Below are 24367 nucleotides of genomic sequence, written 5' to 3' on the forward strand. Positions count from 1 at the left end.
ATGGTTGGGTGTATGGGTGGATGGATGGATGGATGGATGGATGTTGGGTGGATTGGTGGATGGATGGATGGATGTTGGGTGGATGGGTGGATGGATGGGTGGTGGGTGGGTGGGGATGGATGGATAGACAGATGGGTGGGTGGATGGTTGGATGGAATGATGGATGAATGAATGTTGGGTGGATGGGTGGATGGATGGGTGGATGGGTGGATGAATGAATGTTGGGTGGATGGGTGAATGGGTGGATGGATGGATGGATGGATGGGTGTTTCGATGAATTTATGATTTGGATGGATGGACATGTAAGTGAATTACTGGTTTTTTTGGTTGGTAGGATGAATAAATGGATAGATGGATGCATCAAATGATATATGATTTAGATGGATGGGTGTGTGGATGGCTGGCTGATTTTACAGTTGGTTGGAGGATGAATGGGTGGGTGGATCTATGATTTGGATGGATAGGCAGACAGGAATGTGGGTGGGTGAATGGATGGGTTGGCAGATGGATGGATGAGTAGGTAGATGGATGGCATAGATAAGTAGATGAAGATGGTAAACACCTTTGCCAATTTAAAATGGATTAAAGGTACCCAAAATCTCCTCTCTTCCACTCTCGCTTTCCTGTTTCCCAGCCACCCGTGACTCATGCTATGATCCAGACACACTAAATGCTCCCTGAGAAGCCAAGATCTCCGAGCATAATAGCACATCCTGTTCCCCCAGCTTGGAATCTTCTATCCCTTCACTCCCACTCCTGGTCAATCCCTACTCATCATCCAACTCAGCTTACATTTGACCTCTGAGAAAGATTTCCTAAACCCTCAAGATGGATTAAGGACTCTCCTCAGTATTTAATCTTATTGTATTAAATTGAACCAGATAAAATAGTGAATACTTGACCATTTGGGGCCCATGACCTAGCAATTCCACATGACTCAGCTAACAAATCCATCACGTACTTTTGCAATCGTTTGATCCCAACAGTCTGTGAGGCTTAGGGTGGAAACCTTAGCTATTCTTTTGTTTCCAGCATCTGCCACCATGATCATAACACCATCAGATAATAAAGTGAGTGAATGATTCTTGACTCTTTACCTCACTCCCTCCTGGCTCTACCTTCCAACAAGACAGAATTGCTCAGGTCCCTCTCCTGGGAATCATGGTGGCCATGTTCCAACATGGGCTTCTGGAAACAGGACAAAAGGGCCTTAGGAAAAGAGCAGGGATTTCAGCTTTTTTTCTTGAACAGAGGGACTTTCATTGTTCCTCAACCCTTCACAGTCATCCTGAGGCCAGGTGGTGGTCACTGCCTCCCTTGGCTGTTGGCATCGGACATTCTCCAGAGGAGGGACCCTCAAAGGCACATAACTGAAAATGCTGGTAGAGGGAGGAGAAACAGCATTCGCTGCTGGTGGAGATGCAAATGGTGCAGCCACTTTAGAAGACAAGCAGGCTGTTTCTGACAAAGCTGAACCAAGGCTGGCCATGGAGTTCAAGCATGAACTCCTTCTCCAGGGACTGGTCCTCCTGACAATATGTCCATATTAGCATGAGATGAAGTCTGACTATCCTCACTTCTAAGGAGCATCCCAGTCACACTTCTTCCAACACAGATCTGTTCGTTCTTCAGGCAGCCCATGGCACTTTCAATATTCTCCTCCAACACCAGAACTCAAATTCATCAGTTCTTCTACCATCTTCCTTATTCATTGTCCAACTTTCACATGCATATGAGGCTACTGAAAATGCCATGGCTTGAGTCAGGTGCACCTTAGTCCTCCAAGTGACATCTTTGCTTTTTAACACTTTAAAGAGGTCTTGTGCAGCAGATTTGCACACGGCAATACTGGGTTGATTTCTTGACTGCTGCTTCCATGAGTGTTGATTGTGGATCCAAGTAAAATAGAATCCTTGTCAACTTCAATCTTTCCTCCAATTAGACTGGTAATACGTGTTTACTGAGGTGAGTTGAAAGTGTATATCCACATCAAAAGCTACACAGTTGTATTTATAGATGCTCTATTCATAATAACTAAAACTAGGAAACAACCAAGATGTCTTTCAACAGGTGAATGGATTAACAAATTGTGGTACATCTGTGCAATGGGAATATTATTAAGTGATAATAAAGAAATGAGTTGTCATTGGCACAAAAACACATCCAGGGAAGTCATCAAAGGATATCACCACATGAAAGAAGCCAGTCAGAAAAGGCCCCAGTCTACAGGATTCCAACTTGAGGGTCTTCTGGGACAAGGAAAGCTATAGAGACAGTAACAGAGCGGTGGTTGCCCAGGGATCAGGGGGAGGAGGGTGGGGGTAAGCAGGGAGGGCACAAGACTGTCATGGTGGCCACAAGATGTGATGCACTTGTGCAAACCCATAGGACAGGACAACAAAGGAGCCAACCTCATGCAAACTCTGGACTTCAATGGATATCATGCACCAACGCAGCCCACCCCTTGTAACAGAGACCCCTCAAGACAGTGTGTATGACGGGAGGGAGATGGAATATGACAGGGTACACAGGGACTCTGTGCTTTCCGCACATTTTTTTTTTCTGTTAACCTAAAACTGGTCTAAAACATAAAGTGTACTTTTTTAGGTTTCTTGATACTGTGGATGCCTCTGAGCAGAGTCACCTGAATCAGTTGGTGAGGGGGCTAGGCAGGAACCCTGGGAAGGGACAAAGCTGGAGATGGCATCTGATGATCAGAAGGACCTCGGAAGACTGTGCCCTGGCCCCGGCCAGGGACCTAAGGAGATGATATGGCGTCAGTGAGAGGGTTCCCAGGGATGTGGAGGTCACACTCTGGACTTCCGAGGGTCAGCACCACCAAGCAGAACCTCCCCCTGTCTTCCGCTGCGTCAGACATGATCCACCCTCCCGTTCTTCCCTAGGACCCCTGGAAAGACCCTGCTGCCCGTTCCGAGAGGCCACACTGGAGTCCAGTGTCCACAGAGCAGTCAGAGGGCTGCCTGCACACATGAGACACAAGGTGTGAGAGCTTTCAGTTCACATCGCTCCCCCGAAAAGCATTAGAAAGCAGCAAGTCACTGTGCCTGGTTGGCAAGGTGTCATCTCTGACAGTCGGGATATTCTACCTGATGAGCAAGGTGTCCTGCCAGGTGTTTAACCATTCCTGAGAGCAGACAGTGTCCGGCTGGTGTGTGCCTCTGAGGACAAGTGCCTGGAATCTGCCTTACACCAACACGGCTCAGAGAGTCTCGGGGAGGAACACCTCTTCCTACAGCCATACACCTGAGGCTGAAACCCATTCTCCAAAGCCCAGGCTGAGCCCAGAGACCAGGCTCTGGCTGGCTTCCTGATGCTAGGTGAGGTGGGTACCAGTCTCAGTTCCTTTGATAAAGGGAGGCCATTGAGGGCCATTTCAGTTCTGAAAATCTCTAACTTCAGGTTTTTCTTTTCAAAGCACTTTGCTGATCCCTGAATGATGCTCACCCAATCCTGCAGCTCCTTCCTTGCCAGTCTTCCTTTGGTTCTGTTTTTTGTGTTTGGTTTTTTAAAGTTTTTATTGTGAATTGAGTGAACATTTACAGGGCAGACCATCAGTTTTACATTTAAAAAATCATATACTTTGTTACATTACAATGATTACAATCCCCTCCATGGACCATCAGTTAACAGTATTTCTATTTATTTTAGCTCTTTTTTTATTTTTATTTTTATTTTTAAACACTCAGGCATATATAATAATTGACACCACCAAAGAGCACATTCTGCAAGTCTGCCTCCTGGCCACCAGCTCTCAGTCCCTCTCTTTCCATGAATCTAGAGTCCTCAGCTGCTCCCTCTCTCCACATCCCCATCTCTGCCTCCATCTCTGGCTTTGCTGCTTCTCTGGATAAGGTCTCACATTCCGCTTGTGCTCTCCTCCCTTGATGGTCCTAGGGTCCTCTGTTTCTGGACTGTAAGATTAACTACTGCCCCGTTTTTGTTACAAAACTTCTACCTTTACAATTGTGACAGTTGCAATTAGTCATGATAACAATTACTCACTATTGAATCATAAGAATCTTATCCCCATCTCTTTTTACCAGACCCATCTAGACAAGATGAAAACTATTCAGTGGGGACTCTATCTTCCCCCACACACTCTTAAATTTAATTCCCTCTTGACAGCTTGTAAGCCAGTCACTTTGTGCCTTTATCACTCCCTCATTTTAGGTAGCCAATGTTTAAGTTGCCCATCCCTATCTACTCTGTATACAGAAGGGATAGCATTGATACTTGATGTGAAGACTCCTCCCCTCTCTGTTGGTATTTTGCACTTTTGCTGCTACATCCATAAGTAAGGTCAAGTTCATCAAACTGTAGCAATTTATACTCATTTCCTTTATCAAACATTGTTTTCTATTTTATCTTTCTCTAGTCGAGTTCTGATTATCAAGCCATTGAGACTAGGTCAGATAGGTACTATTTGCAAGTTTGGGTGTTCTTTTGCCTCTCCCCTCACTTCTTATCAGCTGGGTGCTTCACTCTTAGCTCTACCCCTCCATGGATAGGTCCTTGTCCATGGGCCCAGGAGTCTCCAGGTTTCACCACACTTTGGACCAACCAGCTCTTCCTCTTTGCTCTCTCATCTCCAGGTCAATAGGAGTCTATGGAACGTGGTTGAATTCAGCCAATTTCTTCATTGCTGCCTTTCCCCCTCTTCCACTCACCAGTAGACAAATGTGATGCCAGCAAACTTACATACCTGCTCATGTGTTCCCTTTGAGTTTCAGTCTTAGAGGGGGTGGTCCTGTTTTATTCCTGTATTTACTGAAAACCACACGCTTTTCCAGTGGACTTGGTCATTCCAACTCCAGACCAGCTGACCCACCCTTCACTTTAGCTTTGTCTTCTGCAGACCTGCCTTCCTGCCTACCTGACCTCCCTCCTACCAAGCTGCCTGCCTGAATGACGCATGTGCATGATGGAAAGATGCCAGGGAGAAGCAAGTGGAGTCCTTCCACATAACCTGGACATCAGTGAGCCTGGATGGACAGGGCTTCTTCTCATCATCTTGGGTTTGCACAATGAGAAACGTTCTTCGCTTTTCTTCATGAATTTTGGGGGTTCTGCTCCCACATTCTTTTAAGTGCTGCACTGACTCTATTCTATGGAGGTACGGTAATTTCTCCACATGGCCTCCTCTTTTGCTCTTCTAGACAGAAATTGTCCTTGCATATGATTCTCTTGACACACGTGTGAGTGTATCGATAGGAAACAGTCCACAAAGTGGACTTGCAGGGTCTGAGAGGACATGCTGTATAACACTCTAGAACACACTGCAGAGGGCCTTCCCCCACACTCCCCAGTGAGGCACTACGGTCCACCACAAGCATTTGTTGCTTGCCCACCTGAGGAGGTGAGAAACGGTTCTCCCTGGGATTTGATCAGCATCCCTTTCTCGTGATTAAGATTAAACATCTTCTCACACCCATACAAGTCATTTGTCATTTTTTTCCTAAGCGGTATCCAGGCCCTTTGTCCCTTCTACATTTGTTGGCTGTCCTTTTTCAGTGGATTTGCATAAATTCTTTGCATATGATAAGCATATCTAGTCTCCTTTCTGTTATGTATTTTATGAATACTTTTCTTACCAGGGTGGGTCATATTTTGTTTGGACCATGCAGAATATCTTGACTTTTACTAACTTCAGTGTTTTCTTTTGTAGCTTCTGGGGTTTGCCATATTTAGAACAGGCTTCCCATCTTCAGATTGTAAAACCCAGTCTGCTATGTTTTCTTCTAGTAGTTTTATGGTTTCATTTTCGAAGTTCAAATCTTGGATGCATCTGGAATGTGTTTTGGTCCAAAAGGAAGGCAGAGATCCAACCTCTGTTTTCCAGATGGCTTCTTCGGGATTCTCACCCAATTCAATGACTAAGTCTTCCTCTCCCAGCTGACATGAAGTCACACTTTAAATGCAACTGCTACACCCTCTGGCCCTCATCGAACTGTTCACATGGTAGACTTCTGCTTCCCATTCCATCTCCCAATGTGGGAACTCTGCTTCCTCCTCTAACATGGTCCATGGATGATTCTGGAACCCGAGGTGGGACCTCTGCTGCCTCCTCTAACGTGGCCCATGATTGACTCTGGAACCCAAGGTAGGACCTCTGCTTCCTCTTCTAACATGGTCCGTGGATGACTCTAGAACCTGAGGTGAGACCTTTGCTTCCTCATCTAACATGGTCCATGGATGACTCTAGAACCTGAGGTGGGACCTCTGCTGTCTCCTCTAACATGGCCCATGGATGACTCTAGAACCCGAGGTGGTTCCTTTGCTTCCTCTTCTAACATGGTCCATGGATGACTCTAGAGCCAGAGGTGGGAACACCTCAGGTGGGGGCGTGATTTTGTTGGTGTAAGATTACTTACAATACTGAAAATTTGAGAACAATCCAAATGTCCAACAATGAACCCATACCCATGGTTGCTGAGTCAATTCTGAATTCACTGTTACCCTACAGACAGAGTCGAGCTGTTCCATGGCTTTCCCAAAACTGTCAGTGTGTACGTGAGCAGAAAGCCTCATCTGTCTCCCAGGGAGTGGCTGGTAGGTTTGAACCATCAACCTTGCAGTTAGCAGACCAATGATTAACCCATTGCGTCATCAGGTACTTTAAGTGAATGCGGAATCCACCCACGTCTGAGACTCCCGGAGCTGCTAACTGAAAGGATAATGTTGCTGCTCCATGCCCTTGAGTCGGTTCCAACTCTTAGTGACCCTGTATAGGGTTTCCGAGGGGCAACTGGTGGGTTTGAACAGCCAACCTTGTGGTTAGCAGTCCAGAGCTGATCCTTCAGTGCCACATCAGGCTGTAGTTGTTGTTGTTAAGTGCCATTGAGTCGTTCCAACCCATAGTAACCCTATATAGGGTTTCCGAGGAGCAGCTGGTAGGTTTGAACCACTGACCTTATGGTTTGCAGTCCAATGCTTATGCTACAGTACCACACCAGGTGTTGTTGTTGTTGTTGTTGTTAAGTGCCGTCAAGTTGATTCCCACCCATAGCAACACTGTACAGGGTTTCCAAGGAGCAGCCAGTGAGCTTGAGCTGCTGACCTTGCAGTTCAAACGACTTTACAATCTGACGCATTAGCCCACAGCACCACGCCAGGACTCCACTACACCTGATGGTGGTGGTTATGTGCCGTGGAGTCGGTTCCAACTCATAGTGACCCTGTACAGGGTTTCCGAGGCTGTAAATCTTTACGGGAGCAGAAAGCCTCATCTTTCTCCCGCGGAACAGCTGGGAGTTTCGAACTGCTGACCTTGCGGTTCACAGCCCAATTCGTAACCACTACACTACAGGTCTAATTCACCCAGAGGAGCCTTGGAAGACAGGTCTGGTGATCTGCTTCTGAAAACCCAATGAAACACAGTTTTCTGCACACACCGGGTCCGCATGGGTTGGAGTTGACGCAGGCTATAGTCTGAGCATGCTGCAACTTTGGGCATGTTGTCAGGAGGGATCAGTCCCTAGAGAAGGATGCCATGCTGGGTAGAGTGGACGGTCAATGAGAAAGACCCCAAACAAGATAGAGATCCACAGTGGCAGCAACAAAGTGACGGTTGTGAGGATGGGGTAGGACCAGGCAGGGCTTCAGGAGAGGGCTGGAGCCAGAGGCGTGTCTCAAGAGCCGTGGCCTGTCTCGGACCCGGGACCACCTCCTGGTGCACCCACCCCCCACCCCGCCCCAGTATGTCTCCTCTCAGCAGCTGCACGGTGCCCCCGTGGGTGTTCTGAGTAAAACCTGGAGTCATGACCACAGCAGATTGTACATTCACTGACGTTTCATTTAGATGGGCTGTTTTTACATAAAGGAGTCCTGGTGGCATGGTTAAAACACTCAACGGCTAACTACAAGTTTGGCGGTTCAAACCCAGGAATGTGTCTGGAGAATGATGTGGCAGTGAGCTTCCATAAAGACTGCAGCCTTGGAGGTGAGATGAGACCATCCCACTCGCCTAGCAATGCACTCTATATCTACCAGTGAAGGCTTGTGTGTTGCTGAGATGAAGAACAGTCTCCCGCAGAGTTTTTAGACTAAAATAGATGAGGAAGAAAAGCCTGGTGACCTGCTTGCCAAAATCAGGCAGTAGGAACCTTATGAGTCCCAATGGTCTAAGGCACAACTACTCGTAGGGGTGGCTCAAGACCAGACAATTTGTATCTGATGTGCATTGGGTCACCAGGAGTTGGGGGCAAACTCGGCAGTTGCAACACTTGTATTTCATTTCCGTTTGTGCTGTTGGCAGGGTACACAGCAGGTGTGCTGCAAACATTTATTAGGGTGACTTGAAGGGGAGCAAGCACTGCAGGTTAATGCGCTGGACTGCAAGGTCAGTTTGAACAGCAAGGTCAACAGTTCAAGCTCACCAGTCGCTCCTCAGAAACCCTATACAGGGTTGCTGCAATTCAGAATCAACTCGAAGGCACTTAACAACAACAACAACGGGGCTTTGGGCTACTAACCAAAAGGCAAACCCGCCAGCCGCTCTGCTGAAGAAAGATGAGGCTGTCCGCTTCCATGAGGATTTAGAGCTTTGGTAGCGATATGGGGCAGTTCTACTCAGAGTCGACAGCAGCGGGCTCAAGGGGGCAGCCCGAGGTTCTTCCAAGGTTAGCAGCTCTGGGTTTCGAATGCAGGCTTTGGCGCACAATTTGTGGCCCAACAAAGAGCATGATTAACAACAGATTCAGTGCTCCAGTTTCCAAGGCTGAGCGCTCCATGCAGGCGAACTCATTCCCACCCAAACTGGAAGTCGCCCAGGTCTCCACTCATCTTAGGGCTGAAGCTGAGGCCGGGAACACGATCAGAGGAGAGATAAGGGCAGCCAGCCTGTGGACAGAGGGCGGAGGAACGTCCTAGAATGCTCCTCCAACGGGATTCTTGCATCATCCTCACCTCCCAAAGAATGTCCTCACTGGGAAGGTGCGAACATCCTTGGACAGGAAGTTCTGTGCCCTGAGTTAAGGATCAGGGAGGATGAGAGTCCCGCTAGACAGTTCCCCAGGGTACTGGGAAGGTTAGGGTGGAAACGAAGGCAGAGGTAAGAGTGGGTGAGAGACCAGTTGAGGAAAACGTGCTCAGTATAAATTTTACATATCCCCGAGATGGGCAGTCAGGCACAGGACGGATGCCAGGGCAGATCTTAGGTGCAGACTTGTACTTGTCACCTGTACTATTGGAGGAATGTGACCAGGCAGTACCCTAAAAATGCCAGGGAAGAGTACAAACTAGTCCTTTTCAGAGGATTTCTTTCTTTCCTGCCAAGATATTGACCAGCCATCAAAGTTTATAGAGAAAGGCTCCTGTCCAGAGTCCCTGCTTTCCCATGAGGTGACAGTCAGAACAGTGAGGTCCAGCTCCTGGAAACCAAGAGGCAGGCACCAGAGAGCGATGGCACAGCCGTCTCCTGAGTAACCATCCCAGAGAGTACAATGACCACAGTGCCGGGACCCTAACAAGGGCTGAAGAGCAATAGGTGGGCACCTTGTGGCATCGTGGACAAACCCATCACTACTGGGTGTCTTGGAAACCAGGAGTGCATGGCAAGAGTTCGAAGGCAATGGTGTGGCTGAAGGGAGGGTGGGCAGAAGCTGATGGTGTTTAAAGAATCCCCCAAACATGACTGAAAGTGGGGAAGTCTTCTGGAAGTTATTTACAGGATAGGGTGCTTCATCCTGAATTACAAGGAGTTTGGTGGGAGGTTAGACTCCAGGCTGGAAAGAAGACTAGCGCTAAGGAGAAAGAGGATGCTGGGAAATGAGCACCATGTGGAGCTACAGGTGGAGGTGGGAGTGCAGAGACACAGGTTCTGGAGTCACGGGGCCCACATCCCAATCTCAGGTCTGTCCCTGTTCACTGATCACCTCAGTGCCCTCTGCCGACAAGGCAGGACCAGCTCTGACCCGTGGCAGTCAATAAATGACCAAAGTGCCTCAGGTAGAAAGTAGCCAGTTCCAAGGAGATGTTCAAAGATTGCTCACTCCATGAGAGCAGGACTGGAGATGCCAGAAAGAGGGTTCCCCTGTCTATGTAACACTGTGAAGACACTCGTGCCCTGCTGCAAAACTGGCTACCGACCTGGGAAGGCAAGATCTAGGAGGGCTGGGGAAGCTGAGTCCGTATTAGGCTCAGACACAGGAAACCCAATACCGCCATGAGGAACATGTTGCCTGGAGACGCCCAGAGAACGCATTCTCCCACACTTCCTGACCAATTCCCTGAGAGACCCCGGAAATCCTCCATTTCTTCTGGCCTCTCTGGATGCATCACACCCATCATACCTGGGAAGGTAAGTGTGGGTTACTCTCTCTGAGTCCTCCTCCTTCCCCCAGGAAAGCACAGGTAGCCACATGCATGAGGGTCCCCGGGTCTCCTGACATCTGCCACCCTGCTTTAGAAAGCCCACCCAAAACACAGCTACACTCTGGGCTGAGTGATGTCTTCAGAATTGACAAAACTCTTTACGTCAATCTAATAATCATATATTAACCGATCACACCTTAAGCTTAAGCAACACCCCAGAGATCCAAACACACAGACTTGCCTGTTTTTGTGGTGGTCTGGAGTTGCCCCCACAGACTCTCACCACAAATCTGTCAGGCAGACATCATCAGCTCCATTTTACACATGACAACACTGAGGCTCCAAAGGCTGTAGACTTCTCTGAGATCTCACCACGAGAGTGTGACCGTACCAGCAACCTCCACTAAGCCTGGTACAGGTTCACAATGACTAGTAGAGCTGGGCTGCACTGTCTCTCTTGGCCTCTAGAGGGAGCAAGTCCACACTTGTTCTTGAGTCAGACACTGGACTTAACATTTGAGGGTTCTGAGTTCTGAACAATGAACTAGAGCCTTGATTTACTATTCTTTACTGTGAATTCTGCCTACTGAGGTGGCCTACAATGGGAACTGCCAAGAATCACTTGTACTGCAGATGAGTTACCTGGCAGTACATTTCTAAGGAATTTGGCAGTTCTCTAGAACTCTTGGTCCACTTTTAGGGTAAAGCAAAAGAAGAACTTTCAGGGCCTTGTCCTTGGCCAGCCTGAGGACTCATCAGCTCTTTGGACACATCCCTGGCATTTGTTAATAGGATAAAGGGTGGGTTCAGCAATCTAGCCTCAGGGCTCTGATTCTCTCAGGGACTTTGATTTTCTTTTCTGGAATACTGATGGCTTCAAGATGTGGAACATGGCACGGTCCAGCTTCCCTGACCCAGAAGAGGATCTGGCTAAAGTATACCAACTTAACAAGCAAGGAATATCTGATTAGAGGGGTCTGTCCAAGGCATCCCCGCCCTTATCTTTTACAACGTTTAGCCTCCTGGCAGGGATTCGTTCATGTCTTCCATCCTGTGTTAACTGATAGGAGACAGGCAGCGCCTACCTGGCGTTAACCTCTCTCTATCACTCTTTCCCAAAAATGGTAAAAATGACTCAGCTGTGGGCAGCTGGCCCCTTGAAGCAAACATCCTACTCAGGGCTGAGTGAAGGGCTCCAGACTTAATCCCCAAGATTCCATCTGACCAGAACACGGTGGAGCCCCCAGAACACAGCATAGCTATGGGAAGTCGGTGATGATGGTGAAGAACCAAGATGGACAACGTCCTCCTGAAGCCCAAACCCTAGCACCAACAGGGCCAGAAGGTCCATGTGACTGACCCCTGATGCACCAGCCCCCTTCTCTTCTCACAGTCCCTCCTGCAGGGGCAAAGACCCCAGAGAAAAGGGAAGAAGTGGTCATGCCTCTGGAGGGAACCCAAACCCACCTCTCTGTGCACCCATGTGCTTGGGATGGTCCCAAAAGGCAGGACAAAGTCAGGTTATGTCCATACACTGAATGCTATTTTGAGAGGTGAGGGGTTAGTCTGAAGGGAAGGGAAGAAGGAACACAACCAAAAAATCTTAGCTTTGCCTCCAGGGAAAATCTCCAAGCAACCCTTACTCCCTCCACAATTCTATACTCTGTTCTCTGCTTCACATTTCAGCAATCTGACGCCAGCAAAGCCTTGGACCCAGAACCAGCCTGGAGCACAGCTGCTCCCCACCCCACCCCTCAGGGCCTGGAGACAAACTGACCCCTAACTGGTGTCCACCTGAGCACAGGGTCTCCTGCCAGATGGACAAGTCATGCATCTATCCACCTGGGCTCCAGGGGTCAAGCGGGATATAGACCCCACGGACTCCCCCATGTGCTCCCAGACACACTGAGCTGGCCCAGCCCTCTACACCCACTCACGCCAGGCAGCTGGTTGCAATTGGAGGGGGCCTGGCCTGGAGAGGAAGGAGGGGTGTGTCCCCTACAAGGGGCCCCGCTGCAGGGCGTGTGAGGACATGTTGGTCCCTGGTGGGATACTCAACTCAGGTCCAGGCTGTGCTGCCTCTACTGTTCTGCCTTCTCCCTCAGAAGGTTCTAGAAGGTTCTAGCAGGCTGCACCATGGCATGGAGGAGGGTCTGCAAAGGAAGAAAGCCAGCAAGCCTCCATTTGCGAGCTGCTCTGAGTATATCATCGGGGAGGGAGCAGGAGACAGCCGAGCCCGCTGTCTGGGGCAAGGTGGCTGAGGCAGGCTGAGAGGGGTCTCTCCACCTAGTACACCTAGGGTCCACCCCCCTGGGCACCCCACGTCCTCTGAGTCCCGGTGACACCCGAAGGTAAGAACCCTCAGGCTAACACATCTCCCTTCCCCAGGGGGTCAACCCCTTCACAATCAGCCCCTGTGCTCCTACTGAGTAAGAAAGAACAGTGTGAACAGCAATGAAAGGGTCCCGCCCACATCATCTGCAGAAGGCCCCCCACACTGGACTCCCCATCTTAGTTACAAGGCTGCCTTGGGTCATGCCGCTTTGCACTAATGGTCAGTCCTCGCTGTGCCCCCTGAACCTATAAACACCAGCTTGATCTGCATTCATTCCCATTTATAGAAGCTATTTCACAACCACCATCCATCTCTGCCAGTGATAACAGCAACCATGAATAATAGTAACAGCATAAAGTAGCTAAAACAATGAATATCTAATAACTGCATATTATTAATAGCATCCTTAAGCGGTGTAGGAGGTCAAAAGATAGGAGGCTCAAATCCATCCAGAAGTGCCTCCTAAGAAAGACCTGGCAATGTTCTTCTGAAAAACCAGCCACTGAAACCCCGATGGAGTACAATTTTTCCAATGACTTCTGACACACATGGGATTGCTCTGAGTTGGAGTCAACTCAACAGCATCTGTTTGTTTTCGCTTTACTGGCTTTTTATACCACGGCAATAGCTAGTCCTATTCTCGTGATGTTACCCTGACATTAGTTCTCGTCTCTGGGTCTTGGAGTGAGCTGTCTTTCAGCCCTCTGCATCCAAACACTGTCCCCTCCTTTAGTCGTTGAGGTCCCTCTTACAGGTGAGCTAACTCAGGTCTCTGCACCATGCAGCAGCTAGCCCTCCCCATGGGCCTGCTCCCCACCATACCATACATTCAGAATCCTTAATTACATGTAATCAGAGAACAACAGGATGTAGTAAAGGAGCTGTAAATTGCTTCCATGTAATATTACTTAAATTAATAAGAAATATCAATGAGTTCTTAACAAGAAATTGCTTGGTTGCATTATTAGAGACAGCATTATTAGTAACTGAGCTGAAGCCCTTTTTATAAGTTTTTTCCTTCTTTTCTTTTAATTACTAATTCATTCTCAGAAGATTTATTAATAACTGTTCTCAAATACTATTTATCATAATCGTGCAGTTAAAACACCAGAAACTTTGACACTATCGGTGATTATAAAAACACTGACAGCGATGAAAACAGTGCACACTTACAGTGCTTGCAGACAAAACCATGTGATCTGAAACATCCTTGTAATTGGGTAATAATGCAATGCTGACCCACCCACTGCCAAGGCGTCAACTCTGACCCCCAGCCGCCCTGTAGAACACAGTAGAAATGTTCCGAAGTGTTTCTAAGACTACCAGTCTTTGCAGGAGCAGAAATCCTCCTCTTTTTCTGCTGGTAGCTTTGAACCTTGTGGTTAGCAGCCCACAGTACCACTAGGGTCCTTCAGAGCACATTAAAAGGTTCAAAATGTAAGTCAGCATAGAGTTTTAGCCTTGTAGGCATATGGATATATATGTTGTTGTTGTTAAGTGCCGTCAAGTCGGTTCCGATCCATAGCGACCCTGTATAGGGTTTCTGAGGAGTGACTGGTGAGCTTGAACCGCCAACCCTGCAGTTCAAACGGCTTTGCAGTCTGGTGCATTAACCCACAGTGTCACCCCAGGACTCCATGGATATTTATAAGCTGGGTTTATGAAAACATTTTTGCTGTTATAACTAACTACAAGGATGTTCTTCTACAATTCACACATTTCTGCTGAAACACTGCACAGAAATTATATAGACAGTCATTTTGATGCCTCCTCCCAACAGTGTCAGTGGGTGTGGTCCATATCCCCCACTCCACTGCAACCAGGGGTCCAGGCTCCCCAAAGCTAATATCACCAGGGCTGGGCATCAGGCATCATTCCTCCATTGCCTCATCCTATGATCCTTCCTTTCAAAAGTCACAGAAGTGAATCAACATTGACTGCTGAACCGGAAGACAGGACAGGCCAGAGAGAGGACAGACCTTCCCCTCTGTAATGTCCTGGGCTCCCCAATGTGCCTTTGACTACTTGGCTGAGTCTTGAGGCTGGATAGAACTGGGGATCCAAGCTCCATCTTAGGTCTCTGGAAGGCTCACACCTTCCAAGACTCCTGGCTGAGCCACTCAGAACCCACCTTGCTGCATCAGGCCAGACCTGGGTTTCACCCATGTCTCTTCTGCTCCCAGTTGACCCCAGAGCACACCACACCAGGCAGTCTTTTGCAATAGGTAAGTAGGACTGCTGTCTGGGGTACAGCCCTTCTCTGTGCCAGAACACTCCAGGAGGGCAGTGAAACTCTTCTACAGCTGTGAATGCCCTGGCAAGCCCATGAGAGGAGAGCCGAGGGCAGCCTGCTAGGCTTTCCTGGGACAAGAGCAGATGACACCTTCACAGTCATGATGCCTACATGTTGGCTGGAGGTCATCACTCATGGACTTCAGGGAGCCTGTACCTCCCCGCCCCCATCAGTCAGTCCACAGCAGCAGCCTGAGCCCCAAGACATGGGACCACCAGCTCTGAGCCTGTAGAGGACCTCCCACATTCCTCCCAAACTTGGGCCCCCTGTTCCCGCTTTCTTGACCCAAGAGAGGTGCTCTCTCAGGGTGGGTGCAGCCAAAAGACACAGAAGAGCTGGTGAGTATGAACTGTCAATATTTTGGTTAGCAACCGAGCACCCAACCACTGCGCCACCAGGCTTCTTGTTGTAAACTATAGACTTCAGTTATTCACCATGTGGGATGTCAATTCCTTTGTTATAACAATGTACCCAGTGAAGGAAAGATAATAACAATGTATCATTATTGGCTCAGTCATTGTAACAAATGTGTCACATGAACAAAAGATGGTAACAATGTCTCAGTGTCTGTCCAGCCATTGTAGAAAATGTACCAGGTGAAGGAAAGATGGTAGCCAGTTTTCAGCCACCAAAGGCACCTCAGAAGACAAGCCTATTGGTCTGCTTCTGAAACGGCACAGCCTGAAAGCCCACTGAAGCAGTTCTACTCCACACACAAGGACAACAACCACAGCCCAAAGTAAGCCAAGGTTCCCACTGCTGCCCCCTGCCCACCCCCCAACACCAAGAGCTGTGCAACTGAATGTTGAGAAAAGTAGGTCGGGCTGGAGCTCCACATTTTATCTCTGAATCACTGTGTGAAGTCATTCAACTGTCTGGAGCACAGGGACCCAAGACTACAGAATGGTCAAGGGTGGCTTTGTGGGTCCATCCTGCTGGCATAGTGGGTTACACATTGGGCTGCTAATAGCAAGGTCAGAAGCTCAAGTCCATCGGTCACTCTGTTTTGCTCACACAAAGATTTTCAGCTCACAAATCCTATACAGGTCCATTATGAGTTGGAATAGACTCGATGATACACAACACACAACCACAAGACTATAGGGCCCTGGTGGTGCTGTGGTTAAGCATTTGGCTGCTAACCGAAAGGTCCGAAGTTCAAACCTACCAGCAGGTCTGTGGGAGAAATATCGGCGTCCATGAAGATGTTGTCTCAGAAACCTTCTGTTCTGAGGGCAGTTCTACTGTGTACCACAGAGTCACTACACAGTGGAATCGACTCCATGGTACTGGGCTACAGGGTTACATGACTGTAAAGTACTCACCCTGCTCACCAGGGTGAGTCCTTGGACCTAGTTCGCATGCAGAGCCTCCATTTGCTCAGCTGCAGAACACTCCACCTGGTGTCACAGGCATTCCACACTCCATGGGTAACATCCACAGCAGGACCCCAAGTAAACACAAGCAGGAGCCAGAGGTAGAGCACCCCAAAATTCAGGAGAACATCAAGCGTATCTTCCTCTAAACCCACCAGGAGCTGACCTCAGAGTGTACAGTGTGTGACTCCCTGTCCTCACTGAGGTAAGGCAGCCTGGACTGTGATTGGCCGGTGCTCCAGCTGGCTCACTCTGATTGGCTGATAGGCCTGGCTCTTGCCTGTCTTGATGAAATACATCACCGGTCCTCCCTCTCCCACCTCTGTTAGAGCAAGATGGCTCACTTGTTGCATACCCGTGCATCCTCCGTGCCTGGCACACCTCAAATGGAACATAAATGCTTGTCACACAAAGCACAGAGTCCCTGTCTTAGGAGCCCTCTGGCTGACTGGACACAATCAGCTCAAATTCTCCATGTATGTTAAAAGCCCACTCTCCTTCTCCAGTTTTTCAAACCTCAAAAAGAAGGTGGGAGCTTTTCTGTGACTTGCCCATAATTTGGTGTCACTTTGTAGCATTGATTAAAATCCCAGAGACTGCGAGAATCCCCACAGCCAAAGGGCTGAAATCCCCTAAAAATCCAAGTGGAGGAAACAGAAAGAAGGCGCCTCCTGTCCTAGGCAGAGACCTCATCCAGCAGGCGGGGCTCCCACCCCAAGCGCCACATAATTAAATTTGGAGAAAAGTGGGTCAGACTGTGGTTCCATGTCTTAGTTCTGAGTCACCTAAGGGGGTGATCGTCACCACTAATATAGGACTTAGGCTGGAAACCTTCCAGAAAAGCCGTCCCTGCAGCCAAGACTGATAGGAGGTTGACTTCAGGCTACTTGACCTAAGAAGGCATGATGACCACCAGCGCCACATCACCACGTAGTCAACATGAAGTTGTTTGTTCGGTATTGCACTCTCCAGTGACCTGGGTCCATGGAACCCTCAGAACAATCCTATAGTAGTTCCCTCAGCACCCTGAAAACAGGGGAGAAACTGAGCATAGACAGGCTAAATGTTAGCGGTCTGAGGAGCCAGGGCTTGAGGCCATGCTGTCCAGCTGTAGGCCGCCCCCCACCCTCATAGTCATGCTGTGTCCTGAGGCTCCCCCTGCAGGGTTCCAGTATATCCAACAGAAGGGCCACACATTCTCCATGGAGCACTTGGGCCAGGTGACAAATGGAAGCAGAGTCGGACAGAGCATTGTCCTCCTGTGACCCCAGGTACCTGACCCCGAGGGAGCCAGCCTGCTTGGTCATGTACAGGGGATCCCTGCCACATGCCCACTCCTCACTGCCCCTGCAGTGTTGGTGGTGGGTAACAGACTGGAGGGAAATACAGCAGCTGCTTGCAGAGGTGTTTTGGGACTCTTGGCACCACGTGTACCTGAATGTCTGCACATCATCATGTGCCATGTGTGTAAGCACATGTATTTTTGCAGGGGGTCTGGGTTTTTGTGGGTGCCAGCTGACTCCCATGAAAGCACAGAGCACACATAAATTATATGCACACATGACACCCCGACACATACGTATAAGCACTCACACACACAGACATTGCCACATGCAACCCTATGAAGCGATTCAGGACTGTACCCCACCTACGCACATGAGCGACTGAGGATCGGAAAGTGGGTGCTTGTGGGCGGCAGGGCCAGGGTTGGACCCAGATCTGATAGACCCTCAATGCCCCATTAGGGGCCTGTGCTGCCCTGTGCATGTGGCTTCCATTGACTGATGACCAGATGTTCTGGCTCTCTCACATACCAACACTCATTCCCACTGACACGCTCACACCTGTGTACTCACACCCGCTCAGGTGTCCACATTCACACACATGTATACAGCTGTACACACACACTTGTGCCCTCCCTCACAATTGCACCCGCTCATGTGTCCACACCCACCCACACTTGCACACACTCACACCTGCACACTTAAAGATGCATGTACGCACACACTCACACAGTACACACACACACACATAAATTCAGTCATACTCACATTTGCACACTAACACACACGCACATTCGCACAATTATGTACACATTTACTCTCACTGGCACACACACACTCACACAGTCTGACACTTGGAACCCCTCTTCCATACTCTTGGCTCAAGAGGCCACATGGAGCACTTTGCTGTTTGTGGCGCGCGTACTCCTTGGGAGAACTACGGTACCACCATGAAGTTTGCTTTCACAAAATTCCACAAACGACAGCAGCTACACTAATATCCTCTCTCTATCCAGTGCTTACAAGTCCACCCAGAGGTACCGCCAAAGAAAGATCTGGTGACCTACTTCTGAAAACTCAGCTCCAGAGAATCCAGTTCCACTCTTGCACACACGTGGGATCTCCCTGAATCGGTGTCAACTAGGTGACAACCGACTTGGGGCAACAAGCATTGCCTTGATCTTCACAACCACCCCTCAAAGCAAGTGATACACTCCTCCCTATGTCCCAGAGGGGAAAACTGAGAAACTGAGGGGTAGAAGCTGGCCTTGTCAAACCTCCTGCCCATAGGCCTATTGGAGGCTGAGATACCCAGGGTCCCCATACTGCCCTGGGATTGGATGGCCCTCCCACAACCTACTGCCTGGTGGCCAGCGCTGGGACCAAAATCATGCCAGGGACCACTTCCCAGCGGAGCCAGTGCTACAAGGTCCCGCAATCTTTCTGCAGAGCTGCAGACTGAACACAGAGCAACTGCCCCCCACCCCCCACCCCCACCCCCGGCCCTCGTTCTACAGCTCCATGGGCCCTCAACCACTGGCAGAAGTCGGGGGGTGGGCAGACAGAGGGATCCAGAAACCTACCCTCTGATACCTGACCCTTGAGTATCTGCCCATCCTCCAAGAAGCTTGTTCTCTTTGGGGGCACTTCCTGTCTCTCAAGAGAAGCTGGTTCTTCCAGCCACGTGGCCCTCCAAGGGCAGCCGTGGGCTGGGACACCTTAACCACATTGGTGAGGGTCTGTTCAGCGCAGGGGAGCAGCCTTGGAGACACTGGTCAGGGTATCGAGGCCCTGACAGGAAGAAGGACAGGCAGCAGAAAGAAGAGGCTCACTAAGGAAGGAGATGGACAGGGGAGGACAAGTCATGCTGAGTATTTACTCTCCCAAGCAGAGTCCCTGAATCTCTTCAGCCAAGTTACCCCTACCAGTTGGTTTTAAAGGACACTTAGTGGTTTCCAATGTGGGGCCCACAACGGGAATGGAAAGTGTCCAGGTCTGTCCCACCCACCGGACTGTGAACTCCTGGAAACAGGGACCACAACCCATTCATGCCCAGAGTTCTATAGTGCCAGGAAGGTCTTGCTGATGGGTGAAGGTGTGGAGGGTACTAAACTCAATAGGAGACTGCAGGGACCTCTGGAAGGCAGAGAGGGAAGGGAAGGGAGGGGAGAGTCTGGAGAGGAGAGGAAGAGAAAGAAGAGAGGGGGGCAGGGGAGGGAGAAGAGGGAAGGAGGGAGGGAGGGAAAGGAAGGAGAGGGGTCAGAAGGCTCAGCTGAGATCCCTGCAGGCAGCTGCTAAGACCAGGAAGTTGGGCTTCCCTCAAGGTCAGGCAAGTGTCAGCAAAGGAGTCCGAGCAGCCCAGTAGTCCCACCGGGTGTTTGCAACACCTTAGAACAGAGAAGGGGGACCCTGCAGGACCTGACTCCACCCAGCCAACCAGCTAACACAGTGCCTTGGGGGGGAGGGGGGGGCAGACCAGACCCCCCTAGTCACTGTCAAAGAGTAAAGGCTGTAGGAGAAGCGGTGGGTGTCTGCGCCTCATGGGACATAGGAGGACGAAATGGGCGATCCTTGCCTGGCAAGGGGGAGATGGGGAATCAGAACCAGAATGAGGAGGGCAGGCATCAGCCAGGCTTTGGGGCGGGGCTGTGGAGAAAGTCCAGAAATGTCTGCAGGGTGGGGTGAAGGGACAGGCTCTGGCCAGTGCCCCAGGAACACCCCTGGGGCGACATCATCAGAGAAGGAACTTAGGGGGGAAATGCCTTACTAGGGCCACTGCTGGGTGGTCAGAGTTCCCAGGGGAAACGTCCTACGCCAACCCTTCCAAGCACTGAAATCTGGGCCAGACCTAGGGGTCTAGGAACTGCTGGCCTCCTCCCACCGACTGCACTTTAATGGGAGGGGATGGAAAAGGATGTCCAGCCAACTTCATTGAGTTGAGTCAAAGGAAATTTAACCATTTGATACTTGTCAAGTTCCACAGAACTTGGCTGAGGCTTTCCACAAATTCTTGCAAAAAGCAGTCATGTGACTGGCGCCCACCAATGAGGTGCTGAGGAGATGACCTCAATTTCCAAATATCGGGGTCATGTTTCACTTCACATACTCTCCCTCCCCTGGCAAGATGTTAAGCAGCCCCAAATGAAATGGAACTTCTCAGTCCTTCACACGCTTGGCCAAGGAGAAGGTAGGGGAAGAGCCATGTCCAGGGACCACTCAGAAAACATCTGGCAAGTCCCAAGATGAAGAGATGCAGAGGTGCTTCCCCTGCCCCTCTGTGTCCCCAGTGACAGACAACTGTCCCTCTGGCCACTCACTGTAGGTGACGTCAAATGGGGACCCACCCTGAGTGGTAAAGAGAGGTTTGTGGAGCCCACCCAGAACATGAACATCTTCACATGCTGGAACCAAGTGTGTTTTGACAAAAGCAAAATGTTCAACTCTGCAGACCCTTACTTGTGCCCCCACCCACCCCAACACACACTATTGCTTCCAGAAGCCACACTTAAAAGCTCAGCTGAGAAGGGTGCATGAGAAGAGGTAAGGTGAGCTATGCACCCAACGTCTCAGGCCCTGAAAATCTGTGGTCTACCTCCCACCCCGACCCTAGCTCTTAGAGGAGCTGGGACAAGACAGAGAGAGGAGGAGGCCCAGGGTGGTGGCTGCTCCTCCCCGCCACCACCACCCCCCCCCCCCCCCCCCGCCCTCGCCCCAGCCCACTCCATCTTCTCTTCCAGAGATTTGTACTGTCCACTGTCCAGAACCATCAGTTGACCCCCATAACACAAGCTGGGGGAAGCCCAGGAATAAGGACCAGGCCTGTCTTCTCCCAAAGCCCCCGAGCTGCCCCACAGCCGGACTCCTGCTGACCCTCCCCATCCCACCCAGTGCTAATTGTGCCAGGAAACATTGTAACTGGCAAGAGGCGTTCGGAAAGTGATTCTTTCCAAATGCCTTCCAATTACAGAGTGGAAAGAGAAAGGGGGCAGCAAGTATTCGCTTCTCACTGGGGGATGTCTGGTTGTTTAGCTGCCATGGAGCGGTGGCCCCATTCCTGTCATGCTCCAGGCCTTGGGACAAAACTAGCTGAGCCTTCATCGCCCCATCCATCAATGGGGTAAGAGACCTGGGATCCTCTGGGTCAGATGTTTGAAAAGACCCAACCCACAGCCAATCTTGGAAGGTGATGCTCAAAAGAGCAAGGCTCTCCCATTAAGATGTTGAGGTAGCCAGAGTTTTGATGGCAGCCAGGAGAGGGCTGGCATGGAAGACCTCCTTCTAAGGGCAGGTCCCTGGCAGAAGGAACCATCCTTCCCACTCCAGAGATTTAGCTCAGCAGCTTTGCCCCCATATCTTATCTCGGGGAGAGAAGCAGTCTCCCAGAGAGTCAGGAGATGTGGGGGTGCTCCAACACACTCCATGACTCCCCAGTGCCACCAACACTCAGATGCCAGAGTTGCAAGAAGGTGGCCTTCTGAACATTCCAGAGGTTAGAGGGAGAGGTTAAGACCAGGCTGGGGTGCTCTGTGACCCCACCCCCACCCCCACTCTAGCGCCCTCCAGGAGTCCAAGCCAGTACTGAAAGGCTGTAACTCTAGGGGGCGACTTGCCCTGACTTGGGGAGAGGAAGTTCTGCGGTGGGGCTGCGTGGGCTGGGGCTGGCGCCTGTGCTTCGAGGCACCAATCCAGGGGTCTCTGGAAAGTTGTCCTGGGTTTTGGACAACCTCCCTGGTCGCTCCAACTCGCAGCCCTTGCTCAAGCTCACGCGACAATCCTAACTGGCCGACTGGCATGGGAGGGGGCGGCGGAGACCGCCGGCATTGTGTTGGCGAGTCTTCCCCTCAGGGCCCCCAGCGAATGGCATTTGCAGCCGCGCCGGTGCATTCCACAAGCCCAGAGGGGATAAGTTTTGCCAGCAGTGCGGAAAGGCGCCGGCGCCCGGGATGACAGCGCTCCCGGGAAGGTGGCGGACACCGTGTCCTGCACCCGACGCCGGGAGCCCTTACCTGCGCGGCTCGGAGGCGGCGCCCACAGCAGCAGCATCGGCAGGAACAGCAGCGGCGACAGCGGGGCGCCCGGGCAGCGCGGGCTGCGCGCTTTCCAGCGGGTGTGGACATCCATACCGCGGCACGCAGGGGGCGCACGGGGAGCTGGGGGCGATTGGGGCGCCCGAACAGAGACTCGGCGAGGACGCAGCACTCTAGGGACTCATGGGGTGCCCGTGCCGGCTCTGTGTCCTTTGTAGAGGCGGCTGTCCTGGAGGGCGGCTGGCCTGGGTGCGGGAGCTTGTCGGGTTCCCTTGGCGCTCCCTTGTTCCTGCTTCTCTGCAGTTCCTCCCGCCGCCTCGCCGCCCCGCGACCCGCTCCCGTGGGCGCCCGATCTAGAGTCCTGCGCCAGCCGCGGGGACGGGAGTGCGGACTGGCCCGGGCGCCAAGCACTTTTCCCCTTTCCTCCCTCCTCTCCGCGGGCAGGCCCCCGAGCGGCTGTCGCTCCCAGCGCCTGCAGCGAATCAGAGCCCGGGCTGCGAGCTGCCGGCCCGGCCACCGCCTCCCACTGGTCGCCGGGCGCGGGGTGGGGACACGGGCGGGCCGAGGGGCAGGGCCAGCCTTCCTTCGAGAGCGCGCGGGCCAGGACAGCCCTGAGCCCCGCGCCCCCTCTCCGGACCCCCCACCCTCTCCACCCCAAGTACCCACACCTGGCCAAGCCCCAGGAAGCAGTGCCGAGGGACCCAAACTTTGATTCGTTTGGGTTACAACAGAGAATCACAGCATGCCCCGCCTCGCTTTTTCTAGGTCCTGAGGGAGTCGAAGCTCCCGTGCTGGGTGGAGACTGAACTTCGAATCTAGCCAGATGGGGAGCCCAAAGCTGGCCAGCAAATCACCCAAAGAAGATGCGCCCCGCACCCCCACCCCAGCTTCAGTTGCTTAAGTACAACTCTGGAGATCCCGGAACACGCGCGGGCCTGGGCATAATGGGGCAAAATGCCTCCCAGACCCCACCCCCTACCCCTCTCTCTCACCTATTCAGGATGCTCCCAAAGGGCCCACAAGGGGACCCCCACTGGGGAAGTACAGGAGAAAACCAAAGGGGACACCCTTCTGCGGGGCTGACACGGGGAGACCCCTGGGGAGGGAAGTGCTGGTGGGCACTGTTTCTTCTGCCTTCTGTAAGAAGTCTCTCTCCTAGCATCCTCAGCACCCAGCCTCAAGACCCCCAGGGGAAGTGAAGGGGGGAGCCTCTTCCACCAGGCACCCCAGGCCAGAAGACCTCTCTAACCCACCTGCCCAGCCTTCAATCACTCACAGGACTGCAGGGCTTGCTTGTAAGAAGAGAATCCTATGAATTAAGATGGCTCAAATCCTAAACCACCTCCGCCCCTTGTGTAAACAATCCCACTCACACAGGACTAGGCTTTGGTCTCCCCTGACTCCAGTTACAGCTTCAGGCCAGGCATGAAATTAGCCCCCGTACATGTGTGTATGTGCCTATTGGGCATCTGTGTGTCTGTGTGTGTGTGTTGGGTTACGCTGGAGTCACTAGCCTCTGGGTAACCCCAACATATAACCACCCTCTTCTATTCCTTTCCTTCCCAGGTTGACGCGAGACATTCCATCCATCACTGAGCCCCCAGCCTCAAACCCACCTGGTGCCTGTGTGCCCCCAGCTGGAGAACCAGCTCCCACTGGCACCTGCACCCTGGCCTGGGTTGACCAAAATGGCCCTTCATGAGTTGAAGAGCATACCTATA

At 51.2% G+C, this 24367-nt stretch overlaps 1 protein-coding gene across 2 annotated transcripts in view; it reads right to left on the minus strand.

Annotated features, from left to right (window-relative positions):
- COL5A1 (collagen, type V, alpha 1) overlaps positions 1-22740 on the minus strand; it is a 170618-nt gene extending 147878 nt beyond the window's left edge. For both annotated transcript variants that reach the window (XM_006863708.1, XM_006863709.1), the window contains exon 1: positions 22626-22740. In XM_006863708.1, the coding sequence (XP_006863770.1) occupies positions 22626-22740 (115 nt within the window). The remainder of the gene's footprint in view (positions 1-22625) is intronic.
- Between the last annotated feature and the right edge of the window lie 1627 nt (positions 22741-24367).

The sequence above is a fragment of the Chrysochloris asiatica genome, unplaced genomic scaffold (genome assembly GCF_000296735.1).
Source record: "Chrysochloris asiatica unplaced genomic scaffold, ChrAsi1.0 scaffold00056, whole genome shotgun sequence".
Lineage (NCBI taxonomy): Eukaryota > Metazoa > Chordata > Mammalia > Afrosoricida > Chrysochloridae > Chrysochloris > Chrysochloris asiatica.